Source organism: Lissotriton vulgaris, chromosome 12 (assembly GCF_964263255.1).
Source record: "Lissotriton vulgaris chromosome 12, aLisVul1.2, whole genome shotgun sequence".
NCBI classification, from domain to species: Eukaryota; Metazoa; Chordata; class Amphibia; order Caudata; family Salamandridae; genus Lissotriton; species Lissotriton vulgaris.
In genome coordinates this window covers 694,506,712-694,520,522 of record NC_141700.1, presented here as the reverse complement: position 1 = coordinate 694,520,522, position 13,811 = coordinate 694,506,712, and the positions used below count along the sequence as shown (strand labels likewise).

Sequence of the window (13,811 nt, the reverse complement as noted above, 5' to 3'; positions counted from 1 at the left end):
TAGGAGGCGTTTAGTTTTCTTCATTGCTTTTCCACCTGGAGAAGCTTAGATCCATGATTGTAAGGGGTTGGGAGCTGAACGAGTTGGAACAGGGTTTCTATGCAGCTCTGCTTGAGTGCTTGACCTAAGAGTGTTACTGTCAACAATTTTCTGAATAGGGGGTGTTTATTTTAGTCTCTGAAAAGCGGTGGCAAGTTATTCCTAAACAGTTCTGCTTGGACCTTTACTGTTTTTCCTCCATGTTTCTTCTGCTGTGCCTTTAGTCACTGGATTAGGAAGGGTTTAGCCTTTTGGGTGGTACTGTGGTCATGTGCCACAGTCTTGACGTAGCTGGAGTTTTTCTCCAGAACACTTTTAACTTTTAAATCAATCCTCTGTTAGTGCATGTGAGTGAATAGCCCGCAGGCATTATGTTTGGCCTACTTCTTGATACTAAAGCGTAGTTTGGCCACCTTGTTCTGTACTCTGGAAGAGTGTTTTCCAGTTCTGAGATAGTTCGGTCTATGATTTGCTCTCTATACTCACTGAGTTGGCTTGGGGGGCATCAGCAATGATTCTGGACATTCTGAATCTGCCTCAAGCAATTATCTCCAGGATGTGGAGCAAAGCTGGATTGCCCTAATCAGAATCGCCTTGGTTTTAATCTGTTAAAACACAGGTCATTTCTTCATTAATCTAAAAGTGAATACGTTCAAGGCAACTGGACTTATCTCATGGAAGGTAAGATCCTCCATCAACCAGAAGTGGATCATCATGTTGTCTGTGTACATTTGCTAGAGGATGTATATTCATATAGGGTTTCTTGCAGGGGTCATTTGTGGGAGGTAAAGAATGGTGTAGGGAATTACAAGTATCTTTTTTGTGCTGGACTTCAACATGCCTACACAAACTTCCTGAATGTTTATTTGGTTGCGGTTGGTGCAGTACGTGAACAGCATGTCCATAAGACCATGAATGTGGAATTCATGTAAATCAAATTCTCTACCCTTTCTATTAGACATTTTTCACCTGTGTCAGATCTGTGCTGTACATTTTGTGTGTATGTTTATTGTTGTCTCTAGAACAACATCTAGCTTTAATGCATAAACTGAGAGTTGGAGGAACAAAAAAGGCTCTTTTTAGACTAAGATTAGATCTCAGTGTGTGGTGTTATACACCCTGATATTATCTAAGCTACATTAAAAAAGACTAAAAGAGTTTGAGGTCCTATAATTCATTTACCTTTATCACAATTGAGGTAATTTACATTTTTTTAGAAATTATTGCATTCAATCCATCAGAGTTATTCTGTAATGTTCTTAACACTTCATTTGATGTAAAAAATGGTGTCTTAGCCCCTTCGACGCTGATGACGAGCTGGGCTCGTCATGGCGTAGCCTCCTCGCACGCTGATGACGAGCCCAGCTCGTCACGTAAAGTGCGATTTACGAAAACTCAGCGCAGGAGCGGAATTCCGCTAGCGCGCATGGAGTTAAATCTTCGAATGGAATTCGAAACTCTGACTTTGCCAACACTTGCTTCGCATAGTATTTTATTTTTCACATCACTTCCACAGGGACTTACTGGTTTAAGCTGGCAGTGTTGTTATAACAAAATATTTCTTTGTAAACATCACATATTCCATAAAACCAGCTGTAATGGATTAACACACAGGTATCCTTTTGTTATAGTTTACGCCACAGCAATTTTAAATGTATAGCGTGGCTTTGGACCTCTTTATCAAGATAAAGCTAATCTTCATTCCCCATGTTGAGGCACGATCACCTCCAGGATCCTTTTTCAATGTTCCTCGTATGTTGTTTGCACTGTTGTATTTCTTGGAGATGTGTTTTTTCACGCACAGGTCTAACGCTGTCTCCATTCACACAGGTACACATTTTAATGGGCTCCTGCTACAAAACCAAGAAGTTCCTGCTGTCACTGGCAGAAAATAAGCTGGGACCTTGCATGCTGCTTGCTCTCCGGGGGAACCAGACTATGGTGGAGGTACAGTTGTCTTATTGTTTGTCCTTTGACATCAGCGCACACCTATCTTTATACTGGCATACATGCCAACTTCTGAAAATGGATAAGTGGGAGAGTTAAAGCAAGACTTGGCAGAGATCTGGCCTTGACTGTCAGTCGTTTTGATTTGCCAGTGCCTGTTTTATTTCTTTATTGCATTTGCAGCAGTAGGGGGAGCTTGCTGGGCTTTTACCAATCTAGAAAAAGGCCCCAGTACATTTTTTTATTCTCAAATAGCGCACATTTCCATAGTAGCCTCTAGTATTATGAAAACTACTTTGTTTGTGGATGTGCTCCCTGTGAAAGAGCCTAAAGTTATCATACACCATGAAGTTAGCCACCGGCTTAAATGGGCCAGCCAACTGCCCCTGGCTGTACGCTGTAGTGAGCAGGAGAAAAATATAAGTCACACAACAGACCAATGGATGAAAAGGGTTGGCTGAAAGGCCACTATAAGAAAATATAATGGCTAATTCCAGACCTAAGTCTATGGGGCATTTAATTACCCCATCAACTTGCATTCAAGTGGATGAGTTGGCAGAAAGGTAAAATATATCTGGAGTATCCCCCCTAAATAAAGGAGTGTTGTCATGCACGTGATGGGATCTCAGGCGATCTTAGCCTTAAAATGAGGGTGTGCTGTGAAGAATACTCAGCCTGATATTTTAATATGGGCCATGCCCTTGCTGCAGAGTGCGTATGAAGGTTTATAATCTGATTAATGTGAGCTATTGCTGTGAACACAGTGTTACAAATCAGGCAAGCACTTTAACCCACCTCTGTCAGCCCAGAAAGGCATTTGTCCTTCCTCACTCTACAAAACCTTGGGGTTATGTGGCACAGTCACCTTTGTGTTGGAAGTATGAATATTTTATGATAACATAATGGAATGACCGTCCCTTAGCTTTCCATTGAGAGAGATATGCGTAGTTCTGAGTGCAGAATTGTCTCTCTCTTTTAGAAATTCATAACTGCAGGCTGTCTGCTGGTTGTGGCAGATGAGCTAAGGAGACACGTGTACCAGGACGCCCCTGGAATGGGAACTATTGACACATTTATCAAACGATCACATAATGAACATTAGTTCAGCTTTACTTGATTGAATGTGTTTGTTTAAAGTGCTATTAAAGAATATGCAGTGGAATTTTAAATTTAACTTTTTGAAAAACTTAGTGTAACTTCTGATACCTAATGTTTTTCAAAGAATTACGCATTTTGGGTTTCAGATTTGAATTTATGATGAAGCATGTGTGGACTTTTATTTTTAGTGCTATAATTAAGAACGTTTTACTTTAGACATACCTTGTACTTAAAAAAAACATAACACACACATATATGTATAGATATAGTTATATATATGTGTGCGCTTGTGTGTGTGTCTATCTAAGTATGTGTGTGAAGCCCTCCTCTCCCTGGTCCAAGAGAGAAACCCGCACCCCGTCAGTGTGAATCAAATAAGAGTTTATTCACCTATTCCAGTCCCCATTAACCACACGAGGAAAGGAAAAACACCCTGCATGTTTCAGCGTGCCAGATGCCTTGATATCACAGGTGTGAGGCAGAAGGGTCTTTGCAGAATGAATGTATGTGTGTGTGTGTTTGTGTGTATATATATATATATATATATATATATATATATATAATGTGTGTGTATGTGTATATGTGTGTGTGTATGTGTATGTGTATGTGTAGATGTGTGTGTGTGTATATATATGTGTGTGTGTGTGTGTATATATATGTGTGTGTGTATATATATATATATATATATATATATATATAAATATATATTATATATAATGTATATATAATACATACACACACTTTGGGTCAAGCTCTTCATCCATTGGTCTGTGCCTGTTCAGCTCTTAATCACATTTTGCTTCTGCCCACCGCTGCATGGAAAGATTAGACAGCCACTTCAGCTATTTGCACTCTTGCACTGTGAGTGACTGCATTTTGCCTGATCACATGTGCACACCCACCTAAAAAGAAGTCTACTTAAGTACCAGGGCTGGAGGTCCAGTTCTTTATTTTGGCAAAGTTTTTTGTTCATTCCATTCCTTATACCTTGTTTTATCTTATTCAGTCATCATTGTGTGCTTGAAGTATGTCTTTAAGTTACAATAAATTAAAAGTCAATAGTAGTTCCTTTTACAGGAATAAGAATCACATTTTCCTGTAATGTTCATACAAATTAAAAGGGTTTTTGATACCTGGTCTATTTACAATCACCACCTAGGAAAGATCAATACTATTCCTTCAAAATTATATGCGATTGTTAATTTTTGTTTTATATTTTAAATTTGTATTAGTATATGGCCATGTTTGGAGGCGGCATGTTTTATTTACTTTTCTTTTTGTGGTACATGGTTGAAATAAAGACAAATAAGCATTGTATCATAGACTTGCCAAGAACGGACCAATTGACTTTGTCAATACATGTTTGATAGACGCATTTAAAAACCAAGCTGAAGAAAACAGGCCTTTGTGAAAAGTGTGCTAGATAAGATTTAATAAGGAAGAACAGCGCTAAAATTCCAAGTAAACATGAGGGTTAGAAGCATAGAATTGACACCCCGGTTTCAGTCTCACTCTTTCGACTGTGTCACTGCTTGAATAAGTAATAAATGGTTGATCATTGATGTTTCCATCTGACATGTCCCTGCCTTTTATCCCAAGATTCTCTGCTTGATGCTTGAATACAACATTACAGAAAACAATGACACACAGCTGCAGATCATCTCAACGCTCGAGAGCACAGAGGTTGGGAAGCGCATGTATGAGCAGCTGTGCGACCGGCAGCGTGAGCTGAAGGAACTGGTGAGTACCCTAGTTGAAGTTTAGAACTACTGAAAAGAATATGTGGTCATGCCTGTTGTATATACCATTAACCGATCTGCACATTGAGCGCAGTGGCCAACCCCAAAACCAGTCTACAAAAGAGAGCCTACCTTACGTTTGAGACCCTATGTCTTACAGCGACTTTAGATATCTAAGTACATTCAATGAGAGGTAATGCCCTGGGAGCCACACATGATCACGCTATCACTCCACTTCCTGGCTCAAGTTTTAAAAATCTAGCCTATTACTTTCATCAACCATTCTATTCACACGTTAACTCTGCCAAGGGTTGAGGTTTACTCCTCTATTTTCTGGAGATTCTGAATGTTCAATTCATTGTGTGTTAATTAATAGTGAACTTTCAATTCTAAAGATGTCTTTGTTGTTACACTCTAAAGTAAATCTATTACTTTTCTATCCTTATTCTCGATCGCTCTTTAAATACAGCGCAGTGCTCTGTTTTGTGTTTTTTGGCACTAAACATACCAGATCTCATACTCAGTTTGCTGAGGACTATTAAACCCAAACTCAGTAGAATTTTGGTGTTTTCTTCCTATGTGGTATATATTTTTATATATTGTTGCAACCAAGGTGTACAAATTTCACTAGATGAAAATTGTGGACACTTTTAAAAGCATTTTCTTTTAGTTTTATATAGCGCAAGCTAGACCCGAGACATCAGGTATCAGAGCACTTTACATGAGCACCAGTTTCGTTACAGATGGACACATTCATTTTTTTATGTTAGGCACGGGTAGATTAAGTAGTTTGCCCAGAATCACAGAATGTTGAGCGCCGTTGCCGAGACTCGAACCCTGTTCCTCCTCTTTGAGGTCGACCGCTCTAGCTGTAAGGCTACATCCTCTCCCAGATTATCTTCCAGTATATGCATACATTTTAGTTTGTTACATGCTCCCAATATATTTAAATAGTTATACTCCTATGGTATCTTTTTAGATTGTGACACCTCAGTAGTCCGATTATAGATTTTTGCACCTTGATGGTTATAAAAAAATCTCATTATGATTGTGGCATCCTTGAGAGCATGTTATTCAATTGTGACATCCTCAGAGTATGACATTAGATTATTAAACCCCTGGGGTCCGATATTATATAACTGATTTCTCAAGTACATTTTTACATTGTTATAAACCCAGAGTATGATTTAAGATTGTACCAATCTGTAGGCATAATTTTTAATTTAGATTTTTACTATGTGATTGTAGATTGTTAGACCTTAAAAGAATGATTTTAGATCCTCTCATTCCATAAATTAAAATAATTAAAGCCTTGCTAGGATGGGCAACACCTTGGAATGCATTTGTGTTTAATATACCCTATTTGTATGATTTTTGATGTGAGAATCCCCTCCAGGGTGAGTTGTGCCCTATACAAATTCACATAACGTCTTTCTCCCCTTGAATATGATTTTAGATTGTTACTCTCTTGATATACGATTATAGATTCATGCTCGGAGTTTGATTTTGGTTTGTTAAATCCGTGTGATATAGTTTTTGATTGTTACATGTTCACAGTATGACTTTAAATTCCAAAGATATGACTAGGAATAGTTATATTTTAGAGTATCATTTAGTAGTTTTAGTCCCCTTGGGTGTGCTTTTAGTTTGTTAAACTCCAGGCCAATTATTTGATATTTTAGCACTGATTATGTGTGACATTGGATTAATAGACTTTAAGGGCATTATATTAGAAATTATAATGTTAGGCCCCTGGTCTAACTATTATATCCTTAGTGTATGATGTTGGAGCATTGCGCTTGGTGAATGATTTTAAAATGTGAGTAGGATAATTTCAGTGGGTGAACTCCCCTTGCAGTACAATTCCTCATGTTGTTTGTCCCTGCCCAATGTTCTCCTCTCTTTGAGTCCCTTTGATAAATCTTTAAGCCCGACGTTATTTAACCTCCATATGACCCCATCGCTTGTGTTGATTGGCTCTTTTGGTGTCGAAGCTATTACATATACAGATGAAACACAGATCATTCTTACCCTAGACAAAAACTCCACCGTTGCAGAAGAGAAATTCCACTACTGTCTAACATCTGTTATGAACTGGAGGAAACTCAACCATCTGAAATGCAACAGTCAAAAAACAGAAATTATTTGGTAAAGCCAATCCCTTCACGCCTAGTCAGTGGTGGCCTGCAAATATGGTTCCACCACCAAATTCTGCGGATACAGTACGGAACCTAGGAATTACGTTTGATCCCACTTTATCTTTCCACAGCCAAGCACTTGCAGTTGGCAGGTATGTGTTTCCATACCATAAAGATATTGGGAAAATTCTTAGACTTACTCCCGATGAATGCTAGGAAGACAGTAGCTGGTGCCTTGGTTTTGTCTCGTTTGGACTACTGCAATAGCTTGTACGCAGGAGTAAACAAGGCTGTTTTGAAAAAACTACAGGTGGTCCAGAATGCTGCAGCCAGGTTGGTGCTCCAGCTTCCCTGGGAACCCCTTCTGCGGCAGCACTCCAACGCCTGCGCTGGTTGCCAGTTCCAAAAAGATCCTGTTTAAAGTTTTAATAATCACTTATAAAGCCATAAAGGCAACAGGACCGACCTATCTTAGGTCCAGAATATGCCCCTATTCCACACAGCTCCTTTTGCTGTCATCTTCACGTAACTTCCCAGCCACCCCCAGCTATCGTTTGAAAACTAAAGGGGGAAAAAACATTGCTGTACTAGGAACAAAAATCGAGAAATCTTTGCCGCTCCAGTTGAGATTGGCACAATCAGAAGTTCTGTTCAGGAAACTGCTAAAACATAGATTTTTACTGCACCTGACACATGGTACTCTCTCTCATCTGAGCTTCTCCTCTAACTTGACCCCCGCTGCTTTATACCACAGACCTCTTGTATCCTTGCTGCTAGTGCCAAGATACTCCTAGGAGAGAATGTTGCTCTTTATAAACATACTCATTCATTCATTCATTCATAAATAGTGGTTTCTAATATGACACCATGTTCTTATTTTATTGACACTTGTGTTCTCTCCTACAGCAAAGGAAAGGCGGCCCTACTCGGCTCACACTGCCCTCCAAGTCCACAGTAAGTTGATCCTAAATATGGCACAGTTTTGTTCTATTCTTTATGTCTTATTCAGTCATCATTGTGTGTTTAAAGTATGTCTTTAGGTTACAGTAATTCACTCACTAGCTGGGAAGCACCCATACTATTCCATTAAAATTATATGGGATTGCTATTTTTTTTTTACATTTAAGATTTGTATTGGCATATGGCTGTGTTGCTGGCCATTGTGGATTCTGGTAGGTCACATCAGGTTCTAGCAGGACATTGCGGGTTTTAGAAGGTACTGGTGAGTTCTAAGAGTTTCTCATGGGTTCTAGAATGGCATAGCCAGTTCTAAGGAGTTACGGCAGATCCTGGTAGGTCATGGGAGGTTTTATTGTTCAACACTGATGTAATCCCCACACTTTTAATTTCAGACACTCTTCCGAGAACAAGGTTGCTTGGATAAGAGAATGTGTATCTCTTCCTTTTTTGCAATTGTAGGTTTATTCTCTTACCTATGTGACGTAATAAATGTCAGGTCTTCTAATGTCAGCTTAAGTTAAGCTTGCTGCTAAAAGCTGCCTTATACCGAGCTAAGGGTTACGCTGTTCTTAATGGCTTTACCTTAACCCCAGCAACACAAAAAGATGATGGACAGAATGCTGAATATTGTGAAACATTCACTATTAGTCACAGATCTGGGTTACCTCCATCTGTCCAAGTCCAAACTAGGGTGGCGAGCAAAGAAACAATGGATTTAGGCCTCGGTCTCTGTACTGTGGGTGAATGTTTGACAATGTTCAGCATTCCATCCATCATCTTTGTGTTGCTTTACTTAGACCCCATACACATATGACAAGGACAACCAACTATGCCCACTGGACAGGGGTCGAAGTTTAACTATCTGAAACCAGCGTCATGTATGACTCATTCAAATAGAGAAACCCCGACTTTTAGAGGACTCTACCATAAATTTAACAACATAATTTAGATGCAAATAAATTGTGTACAAAACAGTTGTCAAGCTAAAGCACAGAACACAGAATTTCTTTAACATATATGTATTGAATCCATATAAATACAGTGTAACATTATTATTATTATTAGCATTTATAGAGCGCCCTGTAACCCTGCTCGCATCCTGGCGCTAAGAGAACAGTCAGCACAAGATCTGTCAGCTGCACAAGAAAAAAGGGCCTACCATCCAGTGAAGCAACTGCTACCCTCGATACAGCACATTATACCCCAGGGAAGAGCCAAGTCTTCATTTTTTTGCGGAACAGCAGCAGATTTTGTGTCCTCCTAATTTCTTAAGGGAGGGAGTTCCAAAGGCGAGCTGCTGCCACGCTAAAGGCTCTTCCTCCCAGGGTCACCCTCCTTATATTGGGGATTCTAGCACAGTTGGCGGTAGAGGAGCAGGTAGGCTTGCACCACTGAAACTTGCCCTGTAGTGGCTTGGGGCCCTTTTCATGGAGTGCTCTAAATACAATGCACAATGACTTAAACTGGATCCTTTGGGCTACTGATAGCCAATGTAGATCCACCAGTGCTTGTGTAGTTGACGCCCAACGTGGTCGAGAGAGTGCTAACTTAGCTGCTGTTATCTGGACACTCTGCAATCTAGTAATCAGATATCTCGGGGATTCCAACAGCAGAGCATTGCAATAGTCTAGGCAGCTGAGGATAATACTCCTAACTACCGTTGTTCTTCCCTGAACAGGTAGCAGTGGCAGCACCTTCCGAAGGCTTCAAAAAAAGGGAAAAGCAGCTTCCCACCAATTTATTAACGTGGGTCTCCAGATTGAGATTTTCATTAAAGCTGACCCCCAGATTGCGCACCGTGTTCACTGGTGTCAGTATACCATCTGATATTAGAGGCCAGAAGTCTGTTGGCAGGCTTCGCAATACCCCTCCCTCCCCCCCCCCACCTTGCACTGCAAAATCTCAGTTTTCCCACTGTTAAACTGGAGTGAATTTTCCTTCAACCATTTCGTGATTTCATGCATACAATCATGAAAACACTTACATGATTCTGCCTGGTCCCCATCCAGGGATATCAAAAGCTGTGCATCATCCGCATAATTAAGCCCACTGATATTATGTGCTTTAATGATTCCCAGCAAAGGTTGCATGTAGGCATTAAACAAAATGGGGCTTATTGACGAGCCCTGTGGAACCCCATGTAGGACTTTCACCAGTCCCGTTTGGTATGGGGGGAGTGCCACCGCCTGCTATCTATCAGACACATAAGATCGCAGCCACCTGAGTGCCACTCCTTTCACCCCAAAAATCTCCAGCCTTGAGAGCAGAATGTCATGGTTCACCGTATAGAATGCGGCGGACAGGTCCAGCAGAATTAGAATTTCCGATTGACCCATGTCCGCCCACATCCGAAGGTCATCCAGTACCACCACCAGAGCTGCTCTGTCCCATGACCGGGTCGAAAACCAGGCTGTTCCTCTTCCAGTATGTTATTCGCCTCCTAAAAAAAGGGACGGGGCCCTACTGACCAGCCGTTCCACAATCTTGATCGAGTAGGGCAGGAGGGAGATTGGTCGGTAGTTCTTATAACAGAACGGGTCAAGGGTAGGTTTTTTCAGGAGTGGCGTGATAACAGCCTGCTTCCAACTAACAGGCACAGTACCTGTATTGAGGGACTGGCAGCAAAGCTGCCACAGAATGGGAAAGATCTCTGACCCAAATTCCTCCATCAGCTTATGGGGCATGGGATCTGATGGGGAGCCGGAGGAGACTCCTAGGGCCACTCTGGTGAACTCCTCCGATGGGATCGGAAAATTATCCAGCAAGGGCCCAGGTGCAGCCAGCTTGCTAGCTCTATTTTCATATATGCCTCTCGCCCCTTCAATTTGAGCTGACGAGGTGGGTTGAGAGCCTTCATACTTTCCACAATTTTATTTATTTTTTCTTGAAAAAAGAGTGCCAGTCCCCACATGATCAAGGTAGATGTAGTGCATATGATACAAAGGACACTGTACAATCCCCAATGGTTGTATTCATATATTACAAACCATACATAATAGGAAGCATAGATCAATTCACAAAGCCAACCAATATGAGGGGGGGGGGGGTTCATAGACATTTCTACCTCAAAATAAGTAACGGATCACTACAGGACACAGTCATCTGACTACCATACCACCATTGTGCTGGTTTAGATTACCTCGCATGTCTGTCTGCAATTAATGGCTCCAGGCTCCCCGCTTTAGAATTATGCTTTCATGAGGACTTTGATTATTTGCATGTTCATATCTGCTTAGAATTTGAATAATGTGACTCTTGGCAGGCTGAGATTCAGTTCCAGAGCTGTAATACATCTGGGTTTGGTGTTTTACATGTTCTATAGCCATACTTGAACTTCGATGGAAACACAGTTTTTAATTCTGAAACGCCACTGTCCACTGGTGTCTATGAGAAGAGTCCTCAATATGGCGGCTTGCCTGGAAGAGGAGCTTTAACGTGCGAGTGCTTTTTGTCTGGGAACGAGTACACCCCAGTGTTGCTCACTTCAGGATCTCAATTGTCGATTAGTGTAATTGTACTTGTACCAAGGTTGTCATTTAGCCCACGGTGACATTACTACAAGTTCATTGAGTGTGCCAAGGTAAGGTGTTGCCACCCACTCCTGTTGTTCTCATCATGTGTAATTCTTCTTTGCAGGACTCAGACCTTGCCCGGTTGCTTAGCTCGGGGTCGTTTGGGAATCTGGAGAACCTGAGCCTAGCCTTCACCAATGTAACCAGTGCCTGTGCTGAGCATCTCATCAAACTGCCCTCCCTGAAGCAGCTCAACCTCTGGTCTACACAGGTAGGAACGTGCACAGGCACTCTGTGCCCCAGAGGTTGAACGACTATAATTTTTCACATACTGATTTATATTTATTATATTGTTTTGTAACCTATGAAATTGCCTATCTTTGAACTCCAATAAAAAATTATGACACAAAAAAGATACAGCTAAACAATAAACTTGTATACAGCCATCCCCAGAGAAGTGAGCCCACACATGTTCCACTAGCACAGTGGGCCTGTGCCAGAACATGTGTGGGCTATGGAGCTATCCATGTCCACAGCACTGGCAAGAAAGCGGCTGCCCATGGATTTTGTACTCACTGGTCTTCAGATCCATACCATAGCTTGCACAGGGTGGTCTTGTCCAGGAAACATGCACCCATCCATCTGGAGAAACTTCATATTGCTTTCTTGTTTCAAGAACCTGCACTCACCCATCCTCAGAACCTGCATATTGACATCTTGTCTCCAGAACCTGTTCCCAAGCATCCTTACAACCATCACATCGTGCCCCTGTACCTGAACCCTGCAGCCACTCTTCCTCAGATCCTTCACATTGTGTTCCTGTACCTAGACCCTGCACCCACCCATCCTCAGAAGTAGCATATTGTGTTCTTGTTTCAAGAACCTGCACCCACCCATCCCCAGAACATTCATATTGTGTTCAGTTTCTGTACCTGAAACCTGCACACCACCCATCATTGCAACCTTTATATAGTGTTCCTGTACATGGAACTGGCACCCACCCATCCTTGGAACCTTCATATTGTGTTCAGTTTCTGTACCTGGAACCTGCACCCAAACCTTCATTTTGTGTTCAGTTTCTGTACCTGAAACCTGCACACACCCATCCTCAGAACCTTTGTGTTTTGCTCCTGTACCTGGAACCTACACATCCTCAGACACTTCATATTGTGTTCCATTACTGTACATGAAACCTGCACCCACCCCTCCCATACCCTTCATATTCTGTTCTTGATCACGGAACTTGTACCCACCAATCCTCAGAACCTTCATATTGTATTTTCGTTTCAAGAACCTGCATTCGCCCATCCCCAGAACCTGTATATTGTGTTCTTGTCTCAAGAACCTGTGCCCAAGCATCCTTAAAACCTGCACATCTTGCGTCTGTACCTAGATCCTGTACTCACCCATCCTCAGAACATTCATGTTTTGTTCCAGTACCTTAAACCTGCATCCGACAATCCTCAGAACTCACACATTGTGTTCCGGGACCTGTAGCCTTCATCCACCCATGGTCAGCACGTGCATTGCTGTACCTGTCCTCGCTCATCCTCAGGGCGGAGCTCAGCACACGAGCACAGGTACACGCAGGGGCCTGGCTTCAGTGCAAGAGGCACATGACTGCATGAAAGCGCTGCTTTGTGCCTCATTACCCTTAGTGTTTCTTGACCAGATGTGAAAGATGTTTTTCTGAACACTCTGGGGTGTTAATGATTAAACCGACTGAAACTCACACCCTGTGAACAAATACCAGCCCTGCCCAGGTCTCAGGTCCATAAAATCTATAACACTTTAGCACCGGGCCGGTTGTCTGCTTTTAAACCTGCGTATCTTCCAGTGCTTCAGAGCATTGTAAAATATGTTAACTAACAGAGAACTTCGTAAATATAAAAAAATACCAAAGTCCAGGCCAAAAAAACGAAAACACCTTGATCTGCTAGTTGATGTTATAATAAAATTGGGATGAAAAGAGACAAGAAAATCACCATAAGGTCACTATTAATAGTGACAATTCCAGGGTTTTTACTTTCTCTGTGCCTTCACCCCCCCCCCAGGTTCCCAGATTCTCTATCTGTATTGAACACCGCCCCTGGCACCCCAGGTGTCGCTATATAGTCTGTTATTATCCTATTTCTGATTGGGAGGACCGAGTGTTGTATCATTTTCCAACTCCTAACAGCTCACCCTACAGCACTGACTTTGTATTTACTAAATATCCACTTATTAACCTCTGTTTTTCGGCTGCAGTTTGGAGATGCCGGCTTGCGGGTTTTGTCCGAACACCTCACGGCGCTGCAGGTCCTCAATCTGTGTGAGACACCGGTCACTGACGTGGGGCTGGTGGCCCTGAGCTGTGAGTAGATCCTTTTTTAATTTCT

At 41.7% G+C, this 13,811-nt stretch overlaps 1 protein-coding gene across 4 annotated transcripts in view; it reads left to right on the top strand.

Annotated features, from left to right (window-relative positions):
• Nucleotides 1-13,811, top strand: part of CMIP (c-Maf inducing protein) — a 559,349-nt gene that overhangs the window by 531,169 nt on the left and 14,369 nt on the right. For all 4 annotated transcript variants that reach the window (XM_086945892.1, XM_086945891.1, XM_086945890.1 and 1 more), the window contains 5 exons: nucleotides 1,870-1,986; nucleotides 4,684-4,824; nucleotides 7,868-7,915; nucleotides 11,558-11,704; nucleotides 13,681-13,786. In XM_086945892.1, the coding sequence (XP_086802018.1) occupies nucleotides 1,870-1,986; nucleotides 4,684-4,824; nucleotides 7,868-7,915; nucleotides 11,558-11,704; nucleotides 13,681-13,786 (559 nt within the window). The remainder of the gene's footprint in view (nucleotides 1-1,869; nucleotides 1,987-4,683; nucleotides 4,825-7,867; nucleotides 7,916-11,557; nucleotides 11,705-13,680; nucleotides 13,787-13,811) is intronic.